General features: G+C 43.1%; 1 protein-coding gene across 2 annotated transcripts in view; it reads left to right on the top strand.

The window, feature by feature from the left end:
* Positions 1–24,044, top strand: part of MAP7D1 (MAP7 domain containing 1) — a 198,530-nt gene that overhangs the window by 167,468 nt on the left and 7,018 nt on the right. For both annotated transcript variants that reach the window (XM_082246679.1, XM_082246678.1), the window contains 8 exons: positions 302–435; positions 516–820; positions 2,995–3,211; positions 8,380–8,572; positions 16,172–16,276; positions 17,625–17,675; positions 18,482–18,545; positions 19,520–19,619. In XM_082246679.1, coding sequence (XP_082102805.1) covers positions 302–435; positions 516–820; positions 2,995–3,211; positions 8,380–8,572; positions 16,172–16,276; positions 17,625–17,675; positions 18,482–18,545; positions 19,520–19,619 — 1,169 coding nt within the window. The remainder of the gene's footprint in view (positions 1–301; positions 436–515; positions 821–2,994; positions 3,212–8,379; positions 8,573–16,171; positions 16,277–17,624; positions 17,676–18,481; positions 18,546–19,519; positions 19,620–24,044) is intronic.

The raw sequence follows: 24,044 nt of genomic DNA, 5'->3' as shown, positions 1-24,044 counted from the left end.
AAGTAGCCTTTTATAGAAGACCTCCACTGATAAAATCCAGTTTTGTTAAGAGTGTGTGTGATAGGCTTGGAAATTCCCTAGTAATTCATTTCTTCTCTCCTCCACTTTCTGGAATTGGGTGGACATTTATAGTAGACTCATATGAACCAGAACTTGGAGGGTATTACCAGAAGAAAAGTATTGAAGAGAGAGTCAATCAGAGATTGCATAGAACTCTTCTTTTAACAACAAAAATGTGAAGGACAGGTTTAAAGCAATAACATACTCTGATCTTTCCATTCTTTTTTGCTTACCTTTGCAGAAAAAGAAAGAGAAGAAGGAAAAAGATAGAGAAAATGAGCGTGAGAGAAGTGCACTGAGCAGAGAGCGTATCATCAAAAAAAGACAGTCCTTACCTGCTACAAGGAGCCGAGCATCTCCCACTCCTGACAAAAGGTACATTGAATGGCAGAGAAAAAAAAAAAGTATATGGTGTTGGAAACAAGGTTATAATGATTTTTGTTTTTTACCATCAGTACGAAGTCCAAAAACCGCCCGTCCTCCCCTTCCACACCTACCCGGCGCCCAGCCTCACCTTGCCTAGGTCCTTCCTTACCAATAACTCCAAAGGTGACTCCTCCAAAGAGTTCACAGGGGACACCTAAATCAAAACCTAAAACAGAGAAGCTGAAGGAAGAGAAAACTCCCAGCAAAGTCAGAGAGAAGAAAGCAGAGCAGAAAATTGAGAAGGAGAGACAGCCATCCCCTGCATCTCAGCCAGAGGAAACAAAGGCACAGGAAACACCAGAGAGTACTGCTAGCAGTGCTGCATCTAGTACAGGTTTGTATTGTACTTTATTGCATTGGGTAACTTCCTTATTTTCAGTGCTGATTGCCTGAGACCATCCATAATACATTGGTCGGTAGGGGATTTTGCTTTTTCCTATGATAGAAAGCAATCTATATTGTTATTTAAAAGAACACCATCCACAAATGAGTCAAATGTGGGTAAAGTGACCCTGTCAGATTAAGAAAAAATAAAAGGCCTGTGTCTCTTACCCTTTCTCCATTCCAGAACTTCAGTATCAGTAAGAATGTGTAAGATGCCTGTGTTTCATGCCATGACCTGTGTTTCCATTCACCGGCTCCTTGGTCACTGCTGGATCTTGTAATGATGTAGGGGTCAGAGAACGAAATCACGGCATGTGTCAGGCAGAGGAACTCCCGTAGGTGTCAAATGCTAAGAGTCTTACGGAGGCTGCAGTGCTGGATTGACAGGAAGGTAGGAGACATGGGCCACAGAGAGGTGAGAATAAACACTCTTCTCTTGCAGGTAACTTTATTCTTAATTGTTTTTTAGACCTGAGAGGGTCACTTTAAATATGTGTTCCACAGTATTTAAATACGAAAGAAACTAGGGGTTTACATGACCTATTGGCAGTATTTACTCTAACAACCTTGCCCTGTATAAAATAAAAATTTCTGTTTGTAAAATAATATTGATACAACTAGGTATTAGTTTGCATTAGCTCCGGTAGTTTTGCCACCTTCAGGACCAGGCCATTTTTTGCTATTTAGCACTGCGCTACTTTAACTAGTAATTGCGCAGTCATGCAATGCTGTATCTAAACAATACTTTTTTTTTTCATACAAATAGAGCTTTCTTTTGGTGGTATTTGATCAGCACTGGGTTTTTGATTGTCAATACAGGGCTCTGGGCTGTGATTAGACACTTAGCAGGTCCCAGCAATGAATCATAGGCCAAGGCTTGCTGTCAGACTCCCGCTGTGTACAATCGCAGCCGGTGTCTGAGGGAGGGTGTGCAGTACATTATGGGCTGGCGGTCTGGAAGTGGTTAATAGTGGAAGATGTTATAAGATTGATAAAGCTAAAGTAGATTAAATGAAACTTTTCTTTTGCTTTGGAATGAGCAGGAAAGTAAGGGCCCTTTCACACGGGCGCTCCATATGTCCGCAAATCATCCTATTTTTTTTGCGGATGATTTGCGGACATAATGTAAGTCTATGGCATTGCGGATGTCAGCGGAGTACCATCCGCTGACATCCGATTTTCTTCCTGTCAGTTCTGTTCCGTTTTTTGGAACGGAACAGAACCCTATTTTTCCTCCATTCAAAAAACGGAAAGGAAGGAAAATCGGATGTCAGCGGTGTCATCCGCTGACATCCACAATGCCCATAGACTTACATTATGTCCGCATATCATCCGCAAACGGATGGGACGATATGCGGACGTACAGAGCGGATGACACAAGTGTCATCCTCTCCGTGAAAAAAAAAAAAAAGCACCGGAGCGGATCGCAATGCGGACCGCTCCGCGTGAAAGAGCCCTAATAGATGGATTTTAGTGCTCCCTTTGTTTTCTGCTCTTCCATTCCCAATGGCATTGATCACTGTACAGGAGATCTTTCCAATGGGGACAAATTCTGTTACTAAAGCATTTGATTATAATGCAATGGGTAAGAGGGAAAAAGTGCTGGAAGACTTTTATGCTGTTTTAATTCCCACTGGGGCAATTCCATTTATTTCCATTCCCGGTGAAAGCAGTCAACTGGACTAATAAGAGGAAATCAAGAAAATTGAGACCCTTCTTAGCTCTATAAAAAAAAAAAATTCAGTGGTTGAGCTTGTGGGGAAGCAAAGACCAAAGTTCAGACATATGTGACCCACTTACTAGAGGATCAGTTGAGACATCCTCTGCCCAGACAAAATTGCAAATAAATACACATTGCATTGATATCAACTTGCCAACACACCTGCCCTGAAAGTCAGGACAAGATAGGTCAAGGTTAAAACCAAAAGCTCAGAGACTCTGACCTCAACTACATTTGTCTAGTGAAACCTTAAACATGGTGTTGCTGTCTGTTACAATTGGATGTTTCTTTTAATTAGTTTTGCTTTTGTCTGCATTTTTCAAACCTGTATCTAAAGAAAAATAAATTCTATGCTGATGATGCAAAATGTGGCTTCATTTCATTGTTTTATATTTTATATTTAGAGCCTGTTCTTTCCAGTACCCCTGCTACCGTACAAGCCCCTGCACCTGTCTCTGCTGCAGTAATTGCACCTTCTCCTGTCCCGTCTCCAAGCAAGCCTATGGCTGGCACCACAGATAAAGATGAAGCTGCTCGCCTGCTAGCAGAAAAGAGGCGGCAGGCCAGGGAGCAAAGGGAAAGAGAGGAGCAAGAGAGGAGAGAGAGAGAGGAACAGCAGAGGTGAGTTTTATCCTAGTAGTTGGAATTAATAAGGGTTTGGGTTTGGAATGGTTCGAGTTTCTTTAAAGTACTGTAACTCTGTAGTAACATATTGAAGGGCATTAAAACTGCATTACAATATGTCAAAAAAACAGATTAACTGTACTCTGAGCAACCAATGGGGGTTGCCCCCCCCCCCCCTCCCACCAGACCCTATAGGCTAGCAGGGTCAAGACAGGTCTATACAGCTTCGCTGGACTGAGGAAGACTGTTCTGCTTCTGGCCACCTTCCAGGTCAACGCATTTCTGAGGTCTACAGTATAGATGCGCATGTGCTGCACTCTTACTACTGACCTTCAGACTCTGCATTACATGTTCGTGAGCTTTACACTACTTACTTTTGACCTCTGCATTACTTCTTGTTCCTGACCCCTATGTCTACAGTGTAGGTATGTGTAATCCTGCACTCTGCATTAGATAATACTGATATTTGAACTCTGTTACTTGTTCCTAACCCTTGCACTTAACGGTACTTACTACTTAACCCTACACTCTGCATTACCTAGGCTACTACTGACCTCTGAACTTTCCACTACCTACTACAGAACTCTGGATTACATATTACTTACCTCTGAACTCCCAAACCTTTCTTGCTTTTTAGTGGGGCGAAGTTATTTCCTTAAAAAAACAAGTGTAATTCACCCTGGTTATTTTTGATCACTTCCCGTGTTTGTTGTAAATCTCCACATCTCCAGGGTTGCCTTACCCAATTTAGCACTTGTCAGGATCATGGTAAGTGATGGTTTGAGGGACTGAATGGGTGTTGTGCTAAGTACAGAGTTATAGATCGGAGGGATCTGGGTTGATGGTAGCGATGGGCACAGCCTGCAATATGTCAAGGATATAGGGATTAATGGAAGGTCAAGGAGATTGCTGATCCCTGCACTCTGTACATTACACATACCCGACCCCCTGCAATCTGTACATTACATACATGCAATCCCTGCATTCTGTATGCAGGCTCATGTCATAAGCTTCTCCCCCATTAGCTTTTTTGCCGCACCCACATTTTGTTGCAGCGCACTACCGCATTCTTCTCCTCTGGGTGACCAAGATGAGGGAGTGGGCCCTGCCAGGTAGGCTGTACGGGGCCCCAAGATTTCTAATGACAGCCCTGCTTATACTACAAGCTGTCTGTGTTCTTATGTTTGCATTTTAACAGCCAGCTAGATGTAATGTTGACCTAATTAAAAGGAAAATAAACCCTAAAGGGGAAGTATGACTAAAGCTTGTTTGGCTGTTCTTTCTTAGGTAGGTCACAGAAATACACTTTGTTCTGCACTCCTGCAACCTGTTTTCATCGACAGCGAAAAAAGCCTGCTGCCGGCTGAAATTACTCAGCCGGTCCAGGCTCTGGAAAGATCACAACTTTACAGTCAGGATCCACTCAGATGCCTGAGCCGGCAGCTGCTGTAGCTCAACCTGTCAGCAAGCCGCTGAGAGCCTGAGCAAGCCATTCCTGACCCCTACACAGCCTGGCGCTCCCGTGATCACTGGAGGGGCAGAGTAGAGAGCTGGTGACTGTCAGTCCCTGGTTTTCTGATCACTGAAGACCTAGAACTGAGCGATCAGCGGTGTTTAATTGGTCAGTTCTCTGGATAAAGCCGGCAGGGGATCAGTGCTGCAGCCATCTATGCGAGTATGATTTGTTTGTTTTTTTCTATTTCCTTATTTCTCTTTTAAAAGAGAAGTTCGAGCTAAATAAATAAATAAATAAATAAAACATTGATGCTCACCTATGTGTATGCAACATTGATCCGATGCTGCATCTGCTCCCCGCCATCTCTACACCAAGTGATCAAAGACCACTGATCGCTCAGTTCTCAGTCTTCAGTGAGCAGAGAGTTGGGGACAGTCACCAGGTTTCTGCCTCTCCAGCGCTCACTGGGCTGTGGAGGGGGGCAGCTTGCTGAGAGGCTGAGCCAGCTGGCAGTCCAGAGATCTGGGTGGATCCTGACAAAATTGTCTGGATCTCTTCAGAGTCTGGATTGGCTATGTGATGTCAGCTGACAGCAGGCTTTAGCTCACTGTCGGCTGAATACTGGTCACAGGAGTGCAGAACAAAGTGCACCCCTGTGACCCCCAGGAGAAGTAGACCTCAATAGCTTTAGCCCTACTTCTCCTTTAAATTTCATCCTAAAGGATTAATCAATCAGGTACCATTTTTAACCAAAGTGCTCAGATAGCATAACCTTACAGTTTTAGAAATAGTATCACTGTGATAAAATATTTATGATTTTCAGATTCAACTAGCTACAGGATGTGCATAGCTTGTCTATGTGACCACTTTAATGTTTATATATCCTAGCTTAGCAGACCTGGGCCACAAAGTATAAACTTTTTCAGGTTCTATGATGAAAATTGCACATTCCTGCTCTGAAGCTGCCTGAGCCGTGTTGTATATCAAGATATTGAAGTAGAGGGTTTGGGCATTAATATAATTGTAATGGTTTGTTATAAAGTTTGCATGTTTCTTTTCTAATTCACTCTAGCACAGAAAATTATTTGTGCACTTATAAGCGGTCTACTGCTATTAACTTTCTTTTCCCTCGTGCTCTGGCTTGGGTACACCTGGTCAATCCTGCGGCTACAGGTAGCTTGGTGTTTTGAAATTCCATGCTCTCATAACTGTGACTCTATATAGATCCTGAACCTTCAAACACATGCCCTATGTAATTATTCATGTCCTAAGGTTGCTTCATTGTACTTATGCAAGGACCTGATCATCCAGCCTCTGCAAAAAGTCCAGAAAGCCTTACAAGTCTAGAGATGTAGGTATTAGAAAGGCTGTGACACACAATGACTGGCAAGAGACTGCAGTGTCCCTTAGGCCCCTTTCACACTTGTGCGACCTGAAAGTCACGTGACTTTGACTGGAACAAAGCCATGCCTGTATAATCTTAAGGTCTTTGGACCTCAAGTCACATCAAAGTCGCACCAAAGTAGGGAAGGGACTACTTTGAAGTCACTGCGAATTGAATTTGCACAGATATGAATGGCACTCATTGGAAATCATGGGGTAGGACTTGTCATGCGACTTTGCAGTCCCAAGTTGCAGGACAAGTCGCACAAGTGTGAAAGGGGCCTTAAAGATACTCCAAATTTTTGCTTAAAGAGGTATTCAAACCAAAAATGTGATCTATTTCAGCTTACTAATCATTAGATGTGGTGGCTGCATTAGTTTTCTTTTTTTAGGCTCCCTCCGTCTGTTTTCACATGGTGATCTGGCCAGTAACACACCTCCTGTAGTAGAGTACCCCACTCTAGTTGAAGGAGCACAGGGGGCACCTTTTAACAGCAGCATTGTCAGTCTGGGGGGAGGGGAGTGTTAAATGTTCTAACAGATTCAGACAGTGATAGGTGTCCCAAGAGCTGCACATCAAGTCAAAGCCTGCTGTGTGATAGTGAATGGCGTGGCCTGGCGGGGGTCCAGGCTGAGACTATTCACTATCACCCAGCAGGCTTTGACTTGATGTGCGGCTCCAAGGACACCTATCACTCTCTGCCATTTCCTGGGTCATAGAAGAGCTCCCTTCCCATCCATCACTCACAGCAGTGGGCACAAGACTTTATTCCTATACAGCCTGAGCGGCTCACACACATTACTTGGTTAGCAGATTTAGATACACTAACAAAGAAGCTTAACTCCAGCTAACATTTTATATGCCAGTGATGGCGAACCTTGGCACCCCAGATGTTTTGAAACTACATTTCCCATGATGCTCAACTACACTGCAGAGTGCATGAGCATGATGGGAAATGTAGTCCCAAAACATCTGGGGTGCCAGGGTTCACCATCACTGTTATAGGCAGTTACAGTAACAGTTTTTTCTCCTTTTGGGAATAAAGGTTTTACTTAAATAAAACTGATCATTGTTAGCACCCCTGCAAGCATTGAATGGTTTGTCTCATTCCTGTAACTGATACATCTGCAAAAGAGCTTTTTACTAAAAAAAAAAGATGGACTTTCTGGCCAGATCACCGGATGAAAATAAAAGAAAGAAAGCCAAAAAATAAAGCAAATACAGCCATCACATCTAGAAAATGATAAGATTCTATATAATAAATATTTGCTTTTGGGTTTATTAACGATTTACTGTCTCCAATGGATCATGGTGAAGGTAAATAAAGCGGTCTTTCAGATTTTACCTTATTTTTAACTTATGGTGGGGTTTTGTAGGGTGGTATTAAAAATGTAATGACTCTTTTGCCCTATGTCTCCTGTGGGTCATAGGAGAGCACTCCTCCGTTCTGCACTCCTGTGACTCTATGACCCATATTCAGCTGACAGCGGACTGCTGTCACTCAGGAAGTCCAGGGACTAGAGAGATCCCAACTTTAATGTTGGGATCCACCCAGATGAATGACCGGCAGCTGGCTCAGCCTCTCGGCGTGACCCTGAGCCAGCTGCTCCCTCTCCCTCCACAGCCCAGTGCTGGAGGGGCAGAGCTCACTGAACATCAAAGACCACTGATCCCTCAGTTCTTGGTCTTAGGCAGGCCATACACAGTGCAGATTTCTTTCCTGTTACCACAGGTTGCAATGAGAGAAATTTGCATGATTCCCCCATCAACATAGGGGAATCGCTCCTGCCGAGCCATTGTCTGCTCCTGGGAAGAAATCTTTCTCCGCCGGGTGAAGACGGTGATTATCGCTTGATGCTATAGTAGCCAATAGCGATAATTTTAAGAGAATACGGCAGGCTGGTTTTACCCAAGTTGATTGATCGATCAGTTTGGTACATGCCCATTAACAGTTAGAATCTCGACCGATTCCTGCTAAACCGGCCGAGATTTGAACCGTGTATATCCGGCCTTAGAGGCAGTGGGGGGGGGGGGGGGTAGATGCAGCATCAGCTCGCTACTGCATCCACCTAGGTGAGTATGTTTTTTTTTTTTTTTTTAAATTCTCAAACTTCTTTTATAATTAGTTCTAGTATTACCAGCATCTAATTTTAAAACTTTCCTGCTTTTGACATAGACTGAATTCTGATTGCATGTTACAGGTTGTCAGGCTTGTTTATTTCTGAAATACCGGACTCAAATTGCTGTGTCTGTCCTCTGATTCCTTATGTTTGCTGATTGTAGATACTCCTGTCCTCACTAATGGCAGAATGCTGTTTTCTACAGGAGAGAACGTGAAGAGCGTGCTCTCAGGGAGGCTGAGGAAAGGACGCAGAGGGAGGCAGAGGCTCGCCGGCTAGAGGAGCAAAGGAGGCTGGAGGAAGAGGAGAAACAACAGCGCGAGGAGGAGCAAAAAAAGAAAGAAGCTGAGGAAAAAGCCAAAGCTGAACAAGAAGAAATGGAGAGACTGCAGAAACAAGTGAGGATCACAAAGATTATTCTACACAGCATAAGATTGTATTGGAGAGTCATCACCCCTTTTTTTTGTAGATTCAGGCTGCTTATCACAAGCCTGGTACCACATGTAGTAATTAAATGTAAGCAAGAATTATACAGAGCCCTGCAGCATAGAAGTTATCGACACGGATGTCCTGTTCCCCTGATCATATGACCGATTCAGTTCACACACTGTGCTGTGGTTGTATACACTAAAAGCCTGTCACATGTTGCTGAAGGGTCCTATTTGAAGGATGTTACTTTGCTGCCCCCTAATGGAATTCATCCAATTCCCATTTTATGAAAACCATACTGGGTCTTGTGTATACAAGTGCCTGGTATCACACCATATTCCAGTAGATCTTTTCTACTGCAGGCTAGAAAATAAAATAATTTATTGGGTCATTGGGCACATCAATGTTTTCCTTGATGTTGTCATCATGCGTAAGATACATTTGATATAGTGTCCCGTTAACATCCTGATGCAGCTACACTCAAATTTGTAATAGAGTTTTTTAGAAAAAAAAAATGAAGTTTGGAGAATACAGTTGGGCCCACAGAACTATGATTGGCAGATGTAAACTAATGTGGAGTGTCACATGGCACATTTTACATAAAATATTATTTTGCAGAACACATAGGCGCCATGATCTTGACTGTCATGCGCCATCATCCTTTTGGCACAATACCGTACCACTTTATTGCACCAAATATTGAAAAATACATTTTATTTTTAATTGTAGTTGGCACATATTGTGTAACTTTTTTGCAACAATTCATACTTTGGGATTTTTTTAAACATTTGGTGCACTGATTGCATCTTCCTGTTTAAAGGGGTAGTAAACCGCCATGCTTTTTTATTCTTTTTATTTTTTTTATTTTTCTCTTTCGTTCACTAACAGACACAGCTTCAAGTCTTCAGACCATTGGGCTTATGCTTTCTCTCTCTAGGAGTAGGACTAGGCTGAAACCTTTTTGGTTACGCCTCTGGGGCAGTCCCAGAGGATATACCATCACTTCCTGCTGTAGGACTCCAGTTTTTTCTGCCTAGTTTGGAGTATGGGTTTGCCTCCACGCACGCTAAGTGCTCTAATAGTGAGGATGAGTCCTCCTCCTCTGCAACCGCGCATGAAATAGCACAGGTGGAGGCCCTGATTGTATCGAGAGCGGGAAACTTTAAATTTGGAGGACGCAGCTGCTGCTGAGTCGGCAACGTCGGCACAGGCAAATCTTCCAAGGTGAACAAGGCGTTTCCCTTTCCTGCCTATTTTGATGAGATTGCCAGTAGTCAGTGGGGTTCCCTGAAACGCATGGTTAATATTCCTAAGCGTAGAAGATATTCTTCTGATGAGGAGTCTCTCCTGAAGAAATTAACAGTTTCACCGTCAGGGGACTCTCAGGTTTCCAGGCTAAATAAGGCCACACTTTTGCCGGTGGAAGATTCCCCATCTTTTAAGGACCCCGTGGACAAAAGAGCTGAGGCTCTGGTCCGGTACCTCTTCACCATGGCTGGTTCAATTTTAAGACCAGTGTTTGCTATCACCTTGGTATCCCAGACCTTAATGGAATGGGCTAAGATTTTGCGCCAGGATCTGGAGGGGAGTCAACACCCTTCTGAAATGGCGGACCTGGTGGATCAGTTGATCCAAGGGTTACAGTATATTTGTGATGCATCCCTGATGCGGCCCCCCTTGGCCGGCAGGGTTTCTATAACGGCGGTGATCCTTCGCCACATGATCTTGTTGAAGTACTAGTCAGTTGACCAGACTTCTAAAAAGGTGCTGACTGTTCCTTTTTTAGGTGAAAGTCTGTTTGGTGCTTCTATGGAAGAGATCAATAGGGGTCTAACAGGGGGGTAAGAGTACATTACTTCCGCAAGCTGCTTAGGGCAAGGAACCTCGCCATAAGCATGGTTTCTTCTTTTCGGGTCACAAGCGGCCCTTTCAGCCGGCTGACTCACAGGAGAAGGGCTTGAGATCCATCCGTAACTTTGCGGGAGGCTCCAAGAGACCCTGGAATGGGACATCCAAAGCTGGCACTTCTGGCTCCGCAGACAAGCCTTCTCCAGCCTGAAGGGGTGCCCTCACCTGCATCTAGGGTGGGCGGACATCTTTGCTTCTTTCCGGATCTGTGGAACTTGCTCATTCAGGACAAATGCGTCTATGAACTGAGTCGGTTCGGTTACAAGATCGAGTTTCTTTCCTTCCAACTTACACCTGTCTCCAGAGCGGCTACAGGGCCTTTACAGAGAGGTGCAGGACCTGTTAGCACAAGGAGTTATTGTGCTGGTTCCAGAGTCGGAACGTTTCCAAGGTTTTTATTCAAATCTGTTTACAGTTCCCAGGAAGGAAGGCAAGTTTCGTCCGGTCTTGGATCTCAAGGCTCTGAACCACTTTATGCTGGTTCAGAAAATTTGGGTGGAGTCCATCTGCATAGTAGTAGCTTTCCAGCATCAAGGAGATCTGCTGGCCTCTACCAATCTCAAGGACGCTTACCTTCATGTTGCAATATATGTCGGGCATCAGCGTTTTCTTCGTTTTGCCGTGGGCGAAAAGCACTTTCAATTTGTGGCGTTACCCTTTGGTCTCGCTTAAGCTCCTCAAGTGTTCACAAAAGTTTTGGCCCCAGTTCTTGCCTTGTTAGGGCAGAAGGGGATTGCTGTACTAGGCTACCTGGACGATCTACTTCTCTAGAAGCCGACTTGGATGTTATGGTGCGAACTCTACAGGAGTTTGGGTGGCAGTGGCGGCTGGTGCTCCATGGGCCGAGGGGGGCGGCAGACAGACCGCACTATTCACCCCCCCAGACCACACCAGGCCACACACCGTACCCCCCCCCCCCCAGGATCACAGCAGGACCCTGCCCCCCTCCCCCCTCGGCTCACTCACCACAGCAGGACCCCGGCCCTCCCGGCTCACTCACCCTGCCTGGACATCTGGGCATGTGCAGCAGCAAACGGCGGCTTCGGCTTCTTCCCCTCATTCTTTTGGCCAATCAGGAAACTGGTCTCAGGACCCGCTTCCTGATTGGCCAGAAGGAGGATCCGTGTGACAAAAGCATTGTCACACAACTGGGTGGGCTCGGGGGGCGCAGAGCCCACCCTTTTTTTTTTAGCCTATTAGAGCCTCTGGCTCTAATCACATGGTTAAAAAAAAAAAAAAAGCCCCATTGAACTCCATGCATCTGGCGCCCTGCATGTAGTTTAGGGGGCCGTACGCATGGATGGGGGAGGCGGCGCCCCTGCGCCCTCAATGCACCAACCGCCACTGTTGGGTGGACACTAAATTTTCCGAAATCGGCACTGTTTCCATCCACAAAGCTGGACTACTTGGCTCTGACGCTGGATGCAGCATCAGCCCAGGTGTTTCTTCCTCAGATAAAACTTCTTAAGCTACAGGATGCTGTTCGGGTCCTGTTCAACTATCGATTGTCACACAGGGCTTACATGCAAGTACTTGGTCTCATGGTCTCCAGCTTCGAGGCAGTTCCGTTTGCGCAGTTCCACACCAGATCTTTGCAAAGGGAGATTCTGATTAAATGGAACAAGGATCCGCTGTCATTGGAAAATCTGATTCTGTTGAGTCAGGGTTCGAGGGAGTCTCTCCCGGCTCTACATCTGGGAAATCCTTTCTTCCTTTTGTATTGGACTGTAGTCACCACGGATGCCAGTCTGGCCGGATGGGGAGGTGTCTTGGGAGTATGTTCGGCCCAAAGTGTCTGGACTTGGGAGGAGTCCAGGTTGCCGATCAACATCCTGGAAATTTGGGCGATCAGACTTTGTTTCAATGGGTGGATCGTCTGCAGGGACGCCCTGTGAGGATACAATTGGACAATGCTATGGGTGTGGCATCTGTCAATCATTAAGGGGGCAGAAAGAGTACCCTGGTGGCCCGGGAAGTGGCTGGCATCTTGAGGTGGGCAGAACGATATGTTCCGGCCCTCTCTGCTGTGCACATTCCGGGGGTAGAGAAATGGCAAGCGGACTATCTCAGGCCTTCCGTCTTCAGGCGTCAGTGGTTCAGGTGTTCAAGGCGGCTACGCGGTCGTCTGTACAAACAATCGCAAAATTTTTTTAAGGTGGCTGTACATCTTCGGATGCAGCGTTTGGCAGGCTGCGGTTGTGGAGGCTTCTGCTTCTTGAGGATGAAAAATTTTCCTGGTGGTAAGCTCCAGTTGTTCCTAGTTGAGCTCCTGTTACCTGGTTGGCTATGGTTAGCCTTGTTGGAAATTCTGTGTTTGCTGTGTTTTTTTCCACCCCTCATGTTGACACTGCTTTGGGACATCCCAATGGTTTGAAGATTTGAAGCTGTGTCCATCAGTGAACAAAAGAGAAAGCTGGATTTTTGTCTTACCGTAAAATCCTTTTCTCTGAGGTTCACTGACAGACACAGCACCCGCCCCTCTGTTGGGGTTGAGTTATTTGTTCTTCTGACACTGCTTGTTACAAACTGGAGTCCTACAGCAGGAAGTGATGGTATACCCTCTGGGACTGCCACAGGGGCATAACCAAATAGGTTTCCGCCTAGTCCTACTCCTAAAGAGAGAGAGCATAAGCCAATGGTCTGAAGACTTGAAGCTGTGTCTGTCAGTGAACCTCAGAGAAAAGGATTTTACGGTAAGATCAAATCCAGTTTTTTTAGACCGGCAAGGTAAAGTTATAATGTGCTAGTATGCATCGCATGCTAGCACATTATTTGAAACTTACCTTAAAATCAAGCCCTCCGGCGACATGCTGTCATCGCTGAAAGGACTTCCATCTTCGCCTGGTCTTCCTTTCCGAGTTTGCGTCCTCCCGCATATGCACAGGAATCTGAAGGAATGCCACGGGCACGCCGTTCCTTCAGAGCGCATGCGCCGGTGATGTCACCTGCCCATTTACAAGTAAATATCTCCTAAATGGTGCACGTTTAGGAGATACTTACTGTACATAAAGGTAAGCCTTACTATAGGCTTACCTATAGGTAAATATCAACCATGGGAGTTTATTCCCACTTTAAACACTTTCATGTGAACAATTATTTGCCACATTCTATAAATCTGTGTTGGCGCACCAAAGATTTGGCACACCATCAGTAGTTTATTGGGCCCAATGTTTTTTACTACCAAAGCGTGGCTACACATATGTGATATACTTCTCTTTATTGCTACTATTACATCAATTCACTACAGTCTGCATAGGCATTTTACACCTGGCATCTATACTACTGTTTAATTTGTTTAAAACGACTGTCACTGAAATCTTCAAAATAAAGCTGCCCCTGTAAAGAAGACATTGGTGTTGATTTACTAAAACTGGAGTGTGCAAAATCTGGCACAGCTCTGCATAGAAACCAATCCGCTTCCATTTTGTTTTTGTCAAAGCTTGATTGAACAAGCTGAAGTTAGAAGCTAATTTGCTACCATGCACAGCTGCACCAGATTTTGTACTCTCCAATTTTAGTAAACCAACCCCATTGAATACTTACATCTTCTGTTCTTTGCACCACCTACCTATGCAGTAGTAATGAGAAAGCACCTAGTGAAGATCTTGTAGAATTTCTAGTCCCCTGGGGGCACCAGTGGTACCATCTGCTGGCCATCTGTACTATAGTCTGTAGAAGCCTAGGTGCCAATGGGAGGAACCATAGTGTGCACCCGGGGAATAGCTTTGGTATCTCCTGCTACCTTTGCAGCATAGACACACCCTGCATAGTGCCGAAAGCCAGACGCCATTCTCAGTTGCCATGCAGCCATCTGAAAAACAGTTCCTGCATGGAAGTGAAAGACATTTGACGGTTAAATACAGTCTTTCTTCAGCAAAAATAAGTATCTATTAGCTATACACTGCTTGTATAAATTAACCTTAGGTATTATTCCCTTGATTTTTCTCCGTATTGGAAACATGGGTCCAAAAAATATTAATGCAAAGCTGGTCCCTATAAAGCAGATGTCAGGCAACCTGACTAAACACAGTAAAAATGAATAACATAAAGGAAATAAGGATATGGTCTGAACACAGACATTTCATTTGTACTATATATGTAGCACCTTTGCAAACCAGCAACTGAATATTGTCTTTGCACTTACGCTTAAGCGAAGTAACCCTTTAGCTTTCTTTAATATATACTTTATTTGTGTGTATGTACAGTGGATATAAAAAGTCTACACGCCCCTGATAAAATATCCGGTTTCTGTGATGTAAAAAAATGAGCCAAAGATAAACCATTTCGGAATGTTATCCACCTTTTTAATGTGACCTATAAACTGTACAACTCAATTGAAAAACAAACTTAAATCTTTTAGGGGGGGGAGTAAAAATAAACTGTGGTTGCAGAAATGTGCACACCCTCCTATAAATGGGGATGTAGGTGTGTTAAGAATTAAGCAATCACATTCAAAGTCATGTTAAATAGGAGTCAGTGCCATCATTTAAAGTGCCTCTGATTAACCCCAAATAAAGTTCAGCTGTTCTAGTAGGTCTTTCCTGACATTTTCTCTCGTATTCTTCATATGTCTGGGCTATGGGGTAGAGTGGCAAGACAGAAGCCGTTTCTTACAAAAAAACATCCAAGCCCGGCTAAATTTTGCAAAAACACATCTGAAGTCTCCCAAAAGCATGTGGGAAAATGTGTTCTGGTCTGATGAAACCAAGGTTGGACTTTTTGACCATAATTCCAAAAGAGGTGTTTGGCACAAAAGCAACACTGCACATCACCAAAAGAACACCATACCCACAGTGAAGCATGGTGGTGGCAGCATCATGCTTATGGGCTGTTTTTCTTCAGCTGGAACAGGGGCCTTAGTCAAGGTAGAGGGCATTATAAACCGTTCCAAATACCAGTCAATATTGGTGCAAATCCTTCAGGCTTCTGCTAGAAAGCTGAACATGAAGAGGAACTTCATCTTTTAGCATTAAAAACGACCCAAAGCATACATCCAAATCAACAAAGGAATGGCTTCACCAGAAAAAGATTAAAGTTTTGGAATGGCCCAGCCAGAGTCTATATCTGAATCAGATTGAAAATCTGTGGGGGTGATATGAAGAGAGCTGTGCGCAGGAGATGCCCTCACAATCTGACAGATTTGAAGTGTTTTTGCAAAGAAGAGTGGGCAAATATTGCCAAGTCAAGATGTGCCATGCTGATAGACTCATACCCAAAAAGACTGAGTGCTGTAATAAAATTAAAAGGTGCTTCAACAAACTATTAGTTTAAGGGTGTGCACACTTATGCAACCATATTATTGTAGTTTTTTATTTTTACTTCCCTCCATCTAAAAGATTTCAGTTTGTTGCTCAACTGAGTTGTACAGTTTATAAATCATTCAAAGGTAGAAAAAGTTCTGAAATTATTTATCTTGGTTTCATTTTTTTACATCACAGAAACCTGACATTTTAACAGGGATGTGTAGTCTTTTTATATCCACTGTGTGTGTTTGTGTGTGTATGTATATGTATGTATATATATATATATATATATATATATAAAATTTCAGTCTTTATATGTATTTTAGAATCTATTTTTAGTTTAGATTTATCCATGAATATCGAAGACGGCAGTCCTGTTATGTGTAATGAGAAATCTGACTAAACGTCTTTTTATAGAAGGAGGAAGCTGAAGCTAAGGCTAAAGAAGAAGCAGAAAAGCAAAGACTGGAGAGAGAGCAGCATTTCCAGAGAGAAGAGCAGGAGCGCCTGGAACGTAAGAAGGTAACGGATGCTATGTTCTGCACTGTTCTAATTATCACAGTTGAGCTAAATCTTATATGTGTTGCCTAAGTGAATAAGGCAGGCATTTTGACATTTTTCATTGCACATTACAGTACACTACTTGGGTTCATTTATAGAAGCTAGTTAGAACCAAGGAAAAGCGAATGCCTAGGATAATCAATCACATATTTGCCCAAATTTTTGTTTTTCTTCTCGAACAGATGGAATAGGATTGGTGGCTTTTTAGAACTTCAAAACAGCTTGTTTTTTTTTGTTTTTTTGTAAGTTGCCATAAGGCAGTAAGGGGGAATCACTAGTAAAGTTTTTATTATTTTTAACATATGATATTCATTAATGATTTTTGGAACCCCCCTTCCTGGAGTTCCCATTGTGGCAGCGAGCCAGGGATCTTCTCCCCCCCAAATGCAGTCTCACCAGTGCCCACGACTGCAGCCTCTTCAGCGCAGTGCCCACAAATGCAGCCTTGTCAGCGCAGTGTCCATCAATGCAGCCTCATCAGCGCAGTGTCCATCAATGCAGCCTCGTCAGCGCAGTGTCCTTAAATGCAGACTCGCCAGCGCAGTGCCCATGAATGCAGCCTCACCAGCGCAGTGCCCATAAATGCAGCCTCGCCAGCGAAGTGCCCTTAAATGCAGCCTCGCCTGCGCTCGTGACACTATCCAAATCCATTTTAAAAAAGGCCAGAAAGCAGCGCCGAAAGGTAGAAGGGGACGGACCGGGCCGAGGAGAAGGGAGGACGAGCTATCGCTGTCATCGGAATAGACGCCACACGGCTCGGCATAGGAGAGCTGATATTGCACTCTGCGGAGCTCAAAGAGGAGGGGTCTGACAGCTGATTGAAGGGAAGATCTATACCCCCCCCCCCCCTTCACACACAGCACACAGGAACGGAGCTGAGGCTGTCAATCCGCTAGAGGTCCCACCCTGTCACCGTTTTTCTCTTGGTGTCAGGAAAAATTGTCAGGAGTATAAGATTGTCAGGAGTACAAGTTTGCCTGCGAGTCGATTTATTAAATGTGTAAATTACTTAAACCAGGGTGTCTTGGCATACAGTATAGGAGCTCTATTACTGCATAAAAATCCGAGCTCTATTGTTTCCAGCATTTGGTGAGTCCTCTGTTGTGGTGAGCCTGAGACAAATGCATTTATTACCCTATCATAAGACATTCATATTTACCCATCCACATCTTGCTGTATGTACAGAAGATGCTCTCCATATTTTATTCAGCATTCTTCTTCTCTGGTGATTTGTTACATTAAAGCAGTACTACAGCTATTCCTTTGATGTGATGTTTAACACTGAATAATGTTTTTTTACATATTTTAGCGCCTTGAAGAAATAATGAAAAGGACAAGAAAATCAGACGCATCAGGCAAAGTGAGTACAAAATAATTACCAAAGAATAAATTATACCACAAAGAGGATCACATACTTTTTACTGTGATGAATAAATAAAGGGCAAGATGTCTTACACTGACAGAATGAACAGAGGAACTTTGGATGAGATCATTGAAAAATAAGAATTCTGGGTAAAACCTGGTCTCCCAATTTAATAAAATTGAACTGCCGATGCTTGTGAATGTGGCAGTTCAGATTAGTTAATAGAGACGTCTCTGCCAAGGAACCAGTATCAATAAACAAAAGGACTATCTACCCCTTAAATATCATATGACCCATAGAAAGCAGCTTAAGCCATATACGGTGGAGAGCTGCTTGTGCTGTGGTGGGGCATTTCTGTTATTGTAAACAATTGCTGTAAAAGGTAGTGTGTACTGCTTGTCTGTAAAATGTCTTTATGGATTGTAAATGATTAATGAATTAGGATGGAAAATGAAAGAGCTGCCCGACTCTCCCAGTACTGTTTATCTAAGTTGGAGCTGATCGAGCAAAGTTTGAAGATATCCACTTGGGAGCGGGGCAGTGGCCATTTTCTGTGCATGAGATTTAAGAGGGGCAACTGTTAAAGGAGAAGTCGGGCCAAAGCTTTTTTGGCCCTACTTCTCCTGTAGGTTATGGAAGTGCACTTAGTTCCACACTCCTGTTACCTGTATGTATTCAGCCGACAGCTGGCCAACATCCGCTGCCCGCTGACGTCACTCAGCCAATTCCTGTGACTCTGAGAAGCATGGCATAAAATTGTGTCCATAACTGGGTTGTGCATTTATGTATTTTGTCTCTTGCAGAAGAAGGAAGATAAGCAAACAATGAATGGAAAAGAGACCAAACAAGAATCTACACCAGTCAAAGGTAATCTGAATACTAAACCAGAGGATGGAACCTATTAGAACCTGCCTCCACCTCTTCTGATTCATAGTTTCATATACTGTACAGTATATCTAAAGTTAGGCATGCATGGTTTGAATTTTGTCCGATTCCAGCTGAACTGGATGAAATTTAAGCCATGGATGGCCCTGCCGGCACCACCCTGCCTAAAAAAAGTCGATTTTAAAAAGTCAATGGAAAATACATGGGTCATGGGACTTAAGATGAGGCAACACGCAAAATAAGCATATTAATACTTTTATAGAAAAAATAGATTAAATGGTACAATCTAATGACAGACGTTATTTTATTATGCGACAATATTTATGCCTATGCTGCGATGAATATGAAATTATATTTTTATACCTATTTATTGATTGTGGATTAGCTCATTATATATAACCATTTTGAGTGTTAGGATGACAAGCGATCATTTTGTTATGCGATAATATTTATGCCTATACTGCGATTAATGTGTAATTATATTTTTATACCTATTTATTGATTGTGGATTAGTTCATTATATATAATAATTTGATGTCTGTCATTTGATTGTACCATTTGATCTATTTTTTCTACCATGTAATAAAAGTATTAATTTCCTTTTTTTGTGTGTTGCCTCATCTAAAGTCCCATGACCCATGTATTTTCTATTGTATTGTATTTAGGGATGGAGGCATCTCGCTTTTGATGCATCAGATAATTTTCTCTTTTTTGTCGTTTTAATAATTGACTTGGCTGAACAGTGACTCCATGCTATTAGATGCAGTCACTGTTCGGGTATTCAGACAACTGTGGGTCCTGAAGCTGTCTGAATAGCCAGCAATCTATTATTTTCTCTTGGTCAGCCTGCGGGCTAAATAGCAGAGCTCTAAATCTGACTTCGCTTTAGTATCTACTAACAGTACATTATTGTGCAAGATTAAATATTGCTTTTCTTTTTCTTGCATTGTCTACAGCTGAAACAGTACCTACTGATGTTATCATGAAGATTGAGCTTCCAGAGAAGAAGGTGGTGAGAATACAAGACAGGAATGCAGCATCTGACATATCTCAGGGGTTAGTCTAGATGCAAATATATACATTTTTTTTTATTACATTATTAGCATTTGAAGTTCATTTAAATGGTGCATTCACAGTAAACTATGGGGCATGGATGTTGGAATTCAGTTTACAGTGTTTTCTCCTCACTCAAACATTTCACTTTAAAGCAGTAGTAAACTTAAAAAAAAAAAAAAAAAAGAATTCCCCCCTGCAAGGTAAAGGCATTATGTGCTAGTATGCATTGCATACTAACATATATTATGAAAGACTTACCTTAAAACAAAGCCCTCCAGTGGCATTCTGTCACCGCTGACAGTGCTTCCATGTTCCTTTCAGGATCATAGGCTGCAGCAACTTGAATGGCCGAGCCACGATGACGATGAGTCACCGCTACGGCAGAGAGCTCTAAAGAAACAACACAGGTATACTGTCCCTTTAGAGGGCATGCGTCGGCATTACCAGCAGCTGCTCACTGGAATATCTCCTAAAGGGTGCACGTTTAGGAGATATTCATTTTACGTACAAGTAAGCCTTTTTATAGGCTTGCCTGTAACTAAAAAACAGGAGTTTACTACCACTTTAAGTAATTGGCGTAACAGAATTAATTCTTCTGATTTCAGTAAAGTGGGACAGGGCTTCATCACCTTCTCTGCTGTTCAGAAGCCCAGCAGGTAGATTCCCTTGCGCCCTAACTCAGTCATGGCCTGTGATTAGCCTGGCTTGTGTCAGAGGGTTTTTGTTCACTTCAAGTGGGTTTTTACATTACCCTTACAAGTCTATAGGAATGCAAAACTCACTTGAAGCAGGTCAAATGCACCTGTGAAATAATTCTAAATGATCTGTCAAGCATCTGAAACTGATGCTAAAGTAGTGCTATCGGCACAAGAGCAAAGCCCATCGACAGGCTTGTACTTGTCAATGCTTGGTTTTTTCAAAATGTATTCCTATGAAGCATGCACTAGGGGGCGCCAAACGGAAATATAAGTTATGACAAGCTAATAGGTTAAACTTGTGTTAAAAAAAAAAAAGAAAAGAAAAACAACCATAAAATTCATAAATGTCAATTTGCTAAGATGTATACATTTTTTTAAATTGCGTTTGGTATTTTAGCTTATGATGCCTTATATCTTCTCTCATATTTCTAAACTAAATGTTCAATTCATTGGTATTACAGAAATGTGAAATTGGGATGAAAAGGATATTTGGTTACTAAAAGATTTTATATCACATAAATTGCAAATTTGCTCAAAAAATTATGTTATCACCACCTCAAATCGCTTTTTTTTTTTCTGCTCCTCACAGTAGACCATTTTTCGAATCCCAGTGTTAATACCAACCAGTAGTGTTTGAACACTTTGCAAACCTTGTGCTAATGTTTGTGAATTGACTTTTACATACAGGATATCTTAACTAATAATGTGAATTGTAGGTGATATATTGAACTGATAAAAGCTTTAGTGAACTTAAACCAAGATTGTATAAAATTAGCAAATGAAGCCCACCAATATAGATACAACCAGCAATATGCTTTTGTGTATTGACAATATCATGTTACACTGAGTACTATCTTCTTTTTGTTGGTTTTGACCTGGTTTATATTCGTATGTTATTTCACACTATTGAAAAGGTTTGCTAAATGAAATGTATCCTGGATACATAATACATCCTAACTGCCCAAGGCTTCATTCACACGGCCGTAGAACAAGGGTTTTTAATTGTGGACCTGAACACAGCTACATTGTTTTAATGGAGCTAATCGCACAGGTGTGTAAACATGAGCTGCTTTCAGATCCAGAACACAGAATCCAAAAATCCGTGTCTAAGAACATGCGATTTACATGCTTACGCATGTACGTGCATAAATGAAGTCTAAACAAAGGGGAAAATAGGTTATTATGTACGTCTTTGCATCTATAATGTACCCGGAGATGGAGTCTGAAATGCATAGGCAGGCCTTTCTTACAGCTCTGGCTCGAGAGCCCTGGTAATGTAACAGGGAATCACCGGAGCACAGAGTCGCACGAGTAGTGTAGATGTGTGTTGTGACGTGCATAGGAGCCTGGATAGATGCACACAGGTAAAAGGACAAGGCTGAAGACAGGCACGGGTCAGCGGGTGCGGATGCAGGTATGCAGGTTAAGACAAGGTCAGACAGTCCAGGTTGGCAACATTTGAGCAGATAAAAAAGCAGGCAGCAGGATAGTCAGGAGCCAGGCCTGGGTCGATAACAGCAAGGCAGATAATCCAGGGGAGCAGGCTGAAGAATATTCAAGAGGCAAGCCAGGGGTCAGTATGGGCAGCGTTCAGGCAGAGTCAGGTTCAACAAAGGTTGGCAATAGAGGATCAGATACAGGAACAGATGCACAGATGCGAATAAGACCAAACGGCACTGACACAATGACATTGTGCAGATTAAATAGCCCGCCTGGTGAGAATACGCGCTCGCACATGTGCACTTACATTCGCTCGCGCACCAGCTACGCTGCCACGGGCAGGAGTTCTCTGATTACTGTGCATATGAGAATTCCCACATCTTTCCTGACAGAATCGCTACATATTTCTACACAACTATACGCATCTTTACGCAAGAACTTTTCTCCTAGAAAGCACATGTGTAATAATATCAGTTAAAATTTTATGGCCTAATTAAGCAAACAAACATACTCTTTTTTTTTTTCTCTTTACTCCTTTGATTTAAGAGGAGCCAGTTGAAGTGGCACACTAGAAAGTATGCAATTTGTGTCAGAGATATCTAGCTAGGAGAAGGCCTCATGTCATTCCCATAACTCACTGGTGGGATTAGCACTCCAGTTCAGGGAATCAGGAAGAGCTGAAGTCTGTACAAGGCAAAAACTGCTTTCTGCTTTCCTCAACACCCTATATTGTCTGTTGAATAAATATGTTACTTTTAGAATATACACTATATTACCAAAAGTATTGGGATGCCTGGGAATGTTCAACCATTCTTCCAGAAGTGCATTTGTGAGGTTAGGCACTTATGTTGGAGAGAAGGCCTGGCTCACAGTCTCCGCAGTATCCATGTCTTTATGGACCTTGCTTTGTGCACTGGTCCAAATCATTTGGTGGAGGGGTTATGGTGTGGGGTTATTTGTCAGCAGTTGGGCTTGGCCCCTTAGTTCCAGTGAAGGGAATTCTCAAGGCGTCAGCATACCAAGACATTTTGGACAATGTCATCTTTGTGGGAACAGTTTGGGGATGGCCCCTTCCTGTTCCAACATGACTGTGCACCAGTGCACAGAGTAAGGTCCAAAAGGACATGGATGAGTGAGTTTGGGGTGCAGGAACTTGACTGGCCTGAGCAGAGTCCTGACCTCAACCCAATGGAACACCTATGGAATAAATTAGAGTGCAGACTTCGAGCCAGGCCCTTTCATCCACATCAGTGCCTGAGCTCACGAATGCGCTTCTGGAAGAATGGTCAAACATTCCCATAGACACACTCCTAAACCTTGTGGACAGCCTTCCCAGAAGAGTTGAAGCTGTTATAGCTGCAAAGGGTGGGCCAACTCCCTAAAGGACTAAGACTGGGATGCCATTAAAGAGGAACTGCACTGCATCTGGGCACCACAAACACTATTTAATTCATTTTTAGTATTTAAAACAAACTCTCCCATCCATCCATGTCTCCATGCTTTATTTTGCTGAGAAATTATTTTGAAAAATGCCCCCTGGCATTTCTGGCAGTGGCCATCTTGAGTAAGGGCAGATGATTCATGTATCATTTACATCCTGGAATTCGTCTCACACTGGCTGAGCTGAGAACCCTCCCTCCCCTCCTCAAGACTCCTGGGATGTATGACATCATTTTCAGAGGCATGGAAACCAGGAAGTAATTGAAGAAATGCAAAAAAAAAAAAGTGTAAAACAATTAAACATTATGTGTATTCCTATCTATTTACGAATGCTAGCAGCATAAGGAATAGAAAAAGTCCATGTTGACTGAGAGTTAAGTTCATGTGCGTGTAAAGGCAGGCATCCCAATACTTTTGGTAATATAGTATATATACTGTATATCTAAAACCTTTTTTTTTTTTTTTAAGTTGGATTGAGAAGAAAAGGGTTAAAATGTAACAAAAAAGAAGGGGGGGGTGTACCCATATCAATGTAAACAGTTAAAAAAGATTAATTCAATAAAAAGTACTAAAATACACTGACTGCAGTAGCAGGAAAGAAGTTATGTCAGTGTGAAGAGGAGTCCTGATATCCTGGCTCTGCTGTGCCGAATCCGGTGGATGGCGGCTGACCTGTGTGCAGAGATCGGCAGGCAAGTGGCTGGTGTCTGCATAGTTTGGCATGGAACCTGGAGTGCTGGGCAAAAAGGCAGCGTGAGCTGTCAGGCTGTGTGGAATGCAAGCCGCTCTCCACAAGGGCGGCTTCCTGGAGCTTTTGGCGATCCTCAGAAGCACTCTGGGTGATGTC

The sequence above is a fragment of the Pelophylax lessonae genome (assembly GCF_965119305.1).
Source record: "Pelophylax lessonae genome assembly, chromosome: 2".
Classification (NCBI taxonomy): domain Eukaryota; kingdom Metazoa; phylum Chordata; class Amphibia; order Anura; family Ranidae; genus Pelophylax; species Pelophylax lessonae.
The sequence above is the reverse complement of the archived record's forward strand: the minus strand, read 5'-3'. Positions and strand labels throughout refer to the sequence as shown.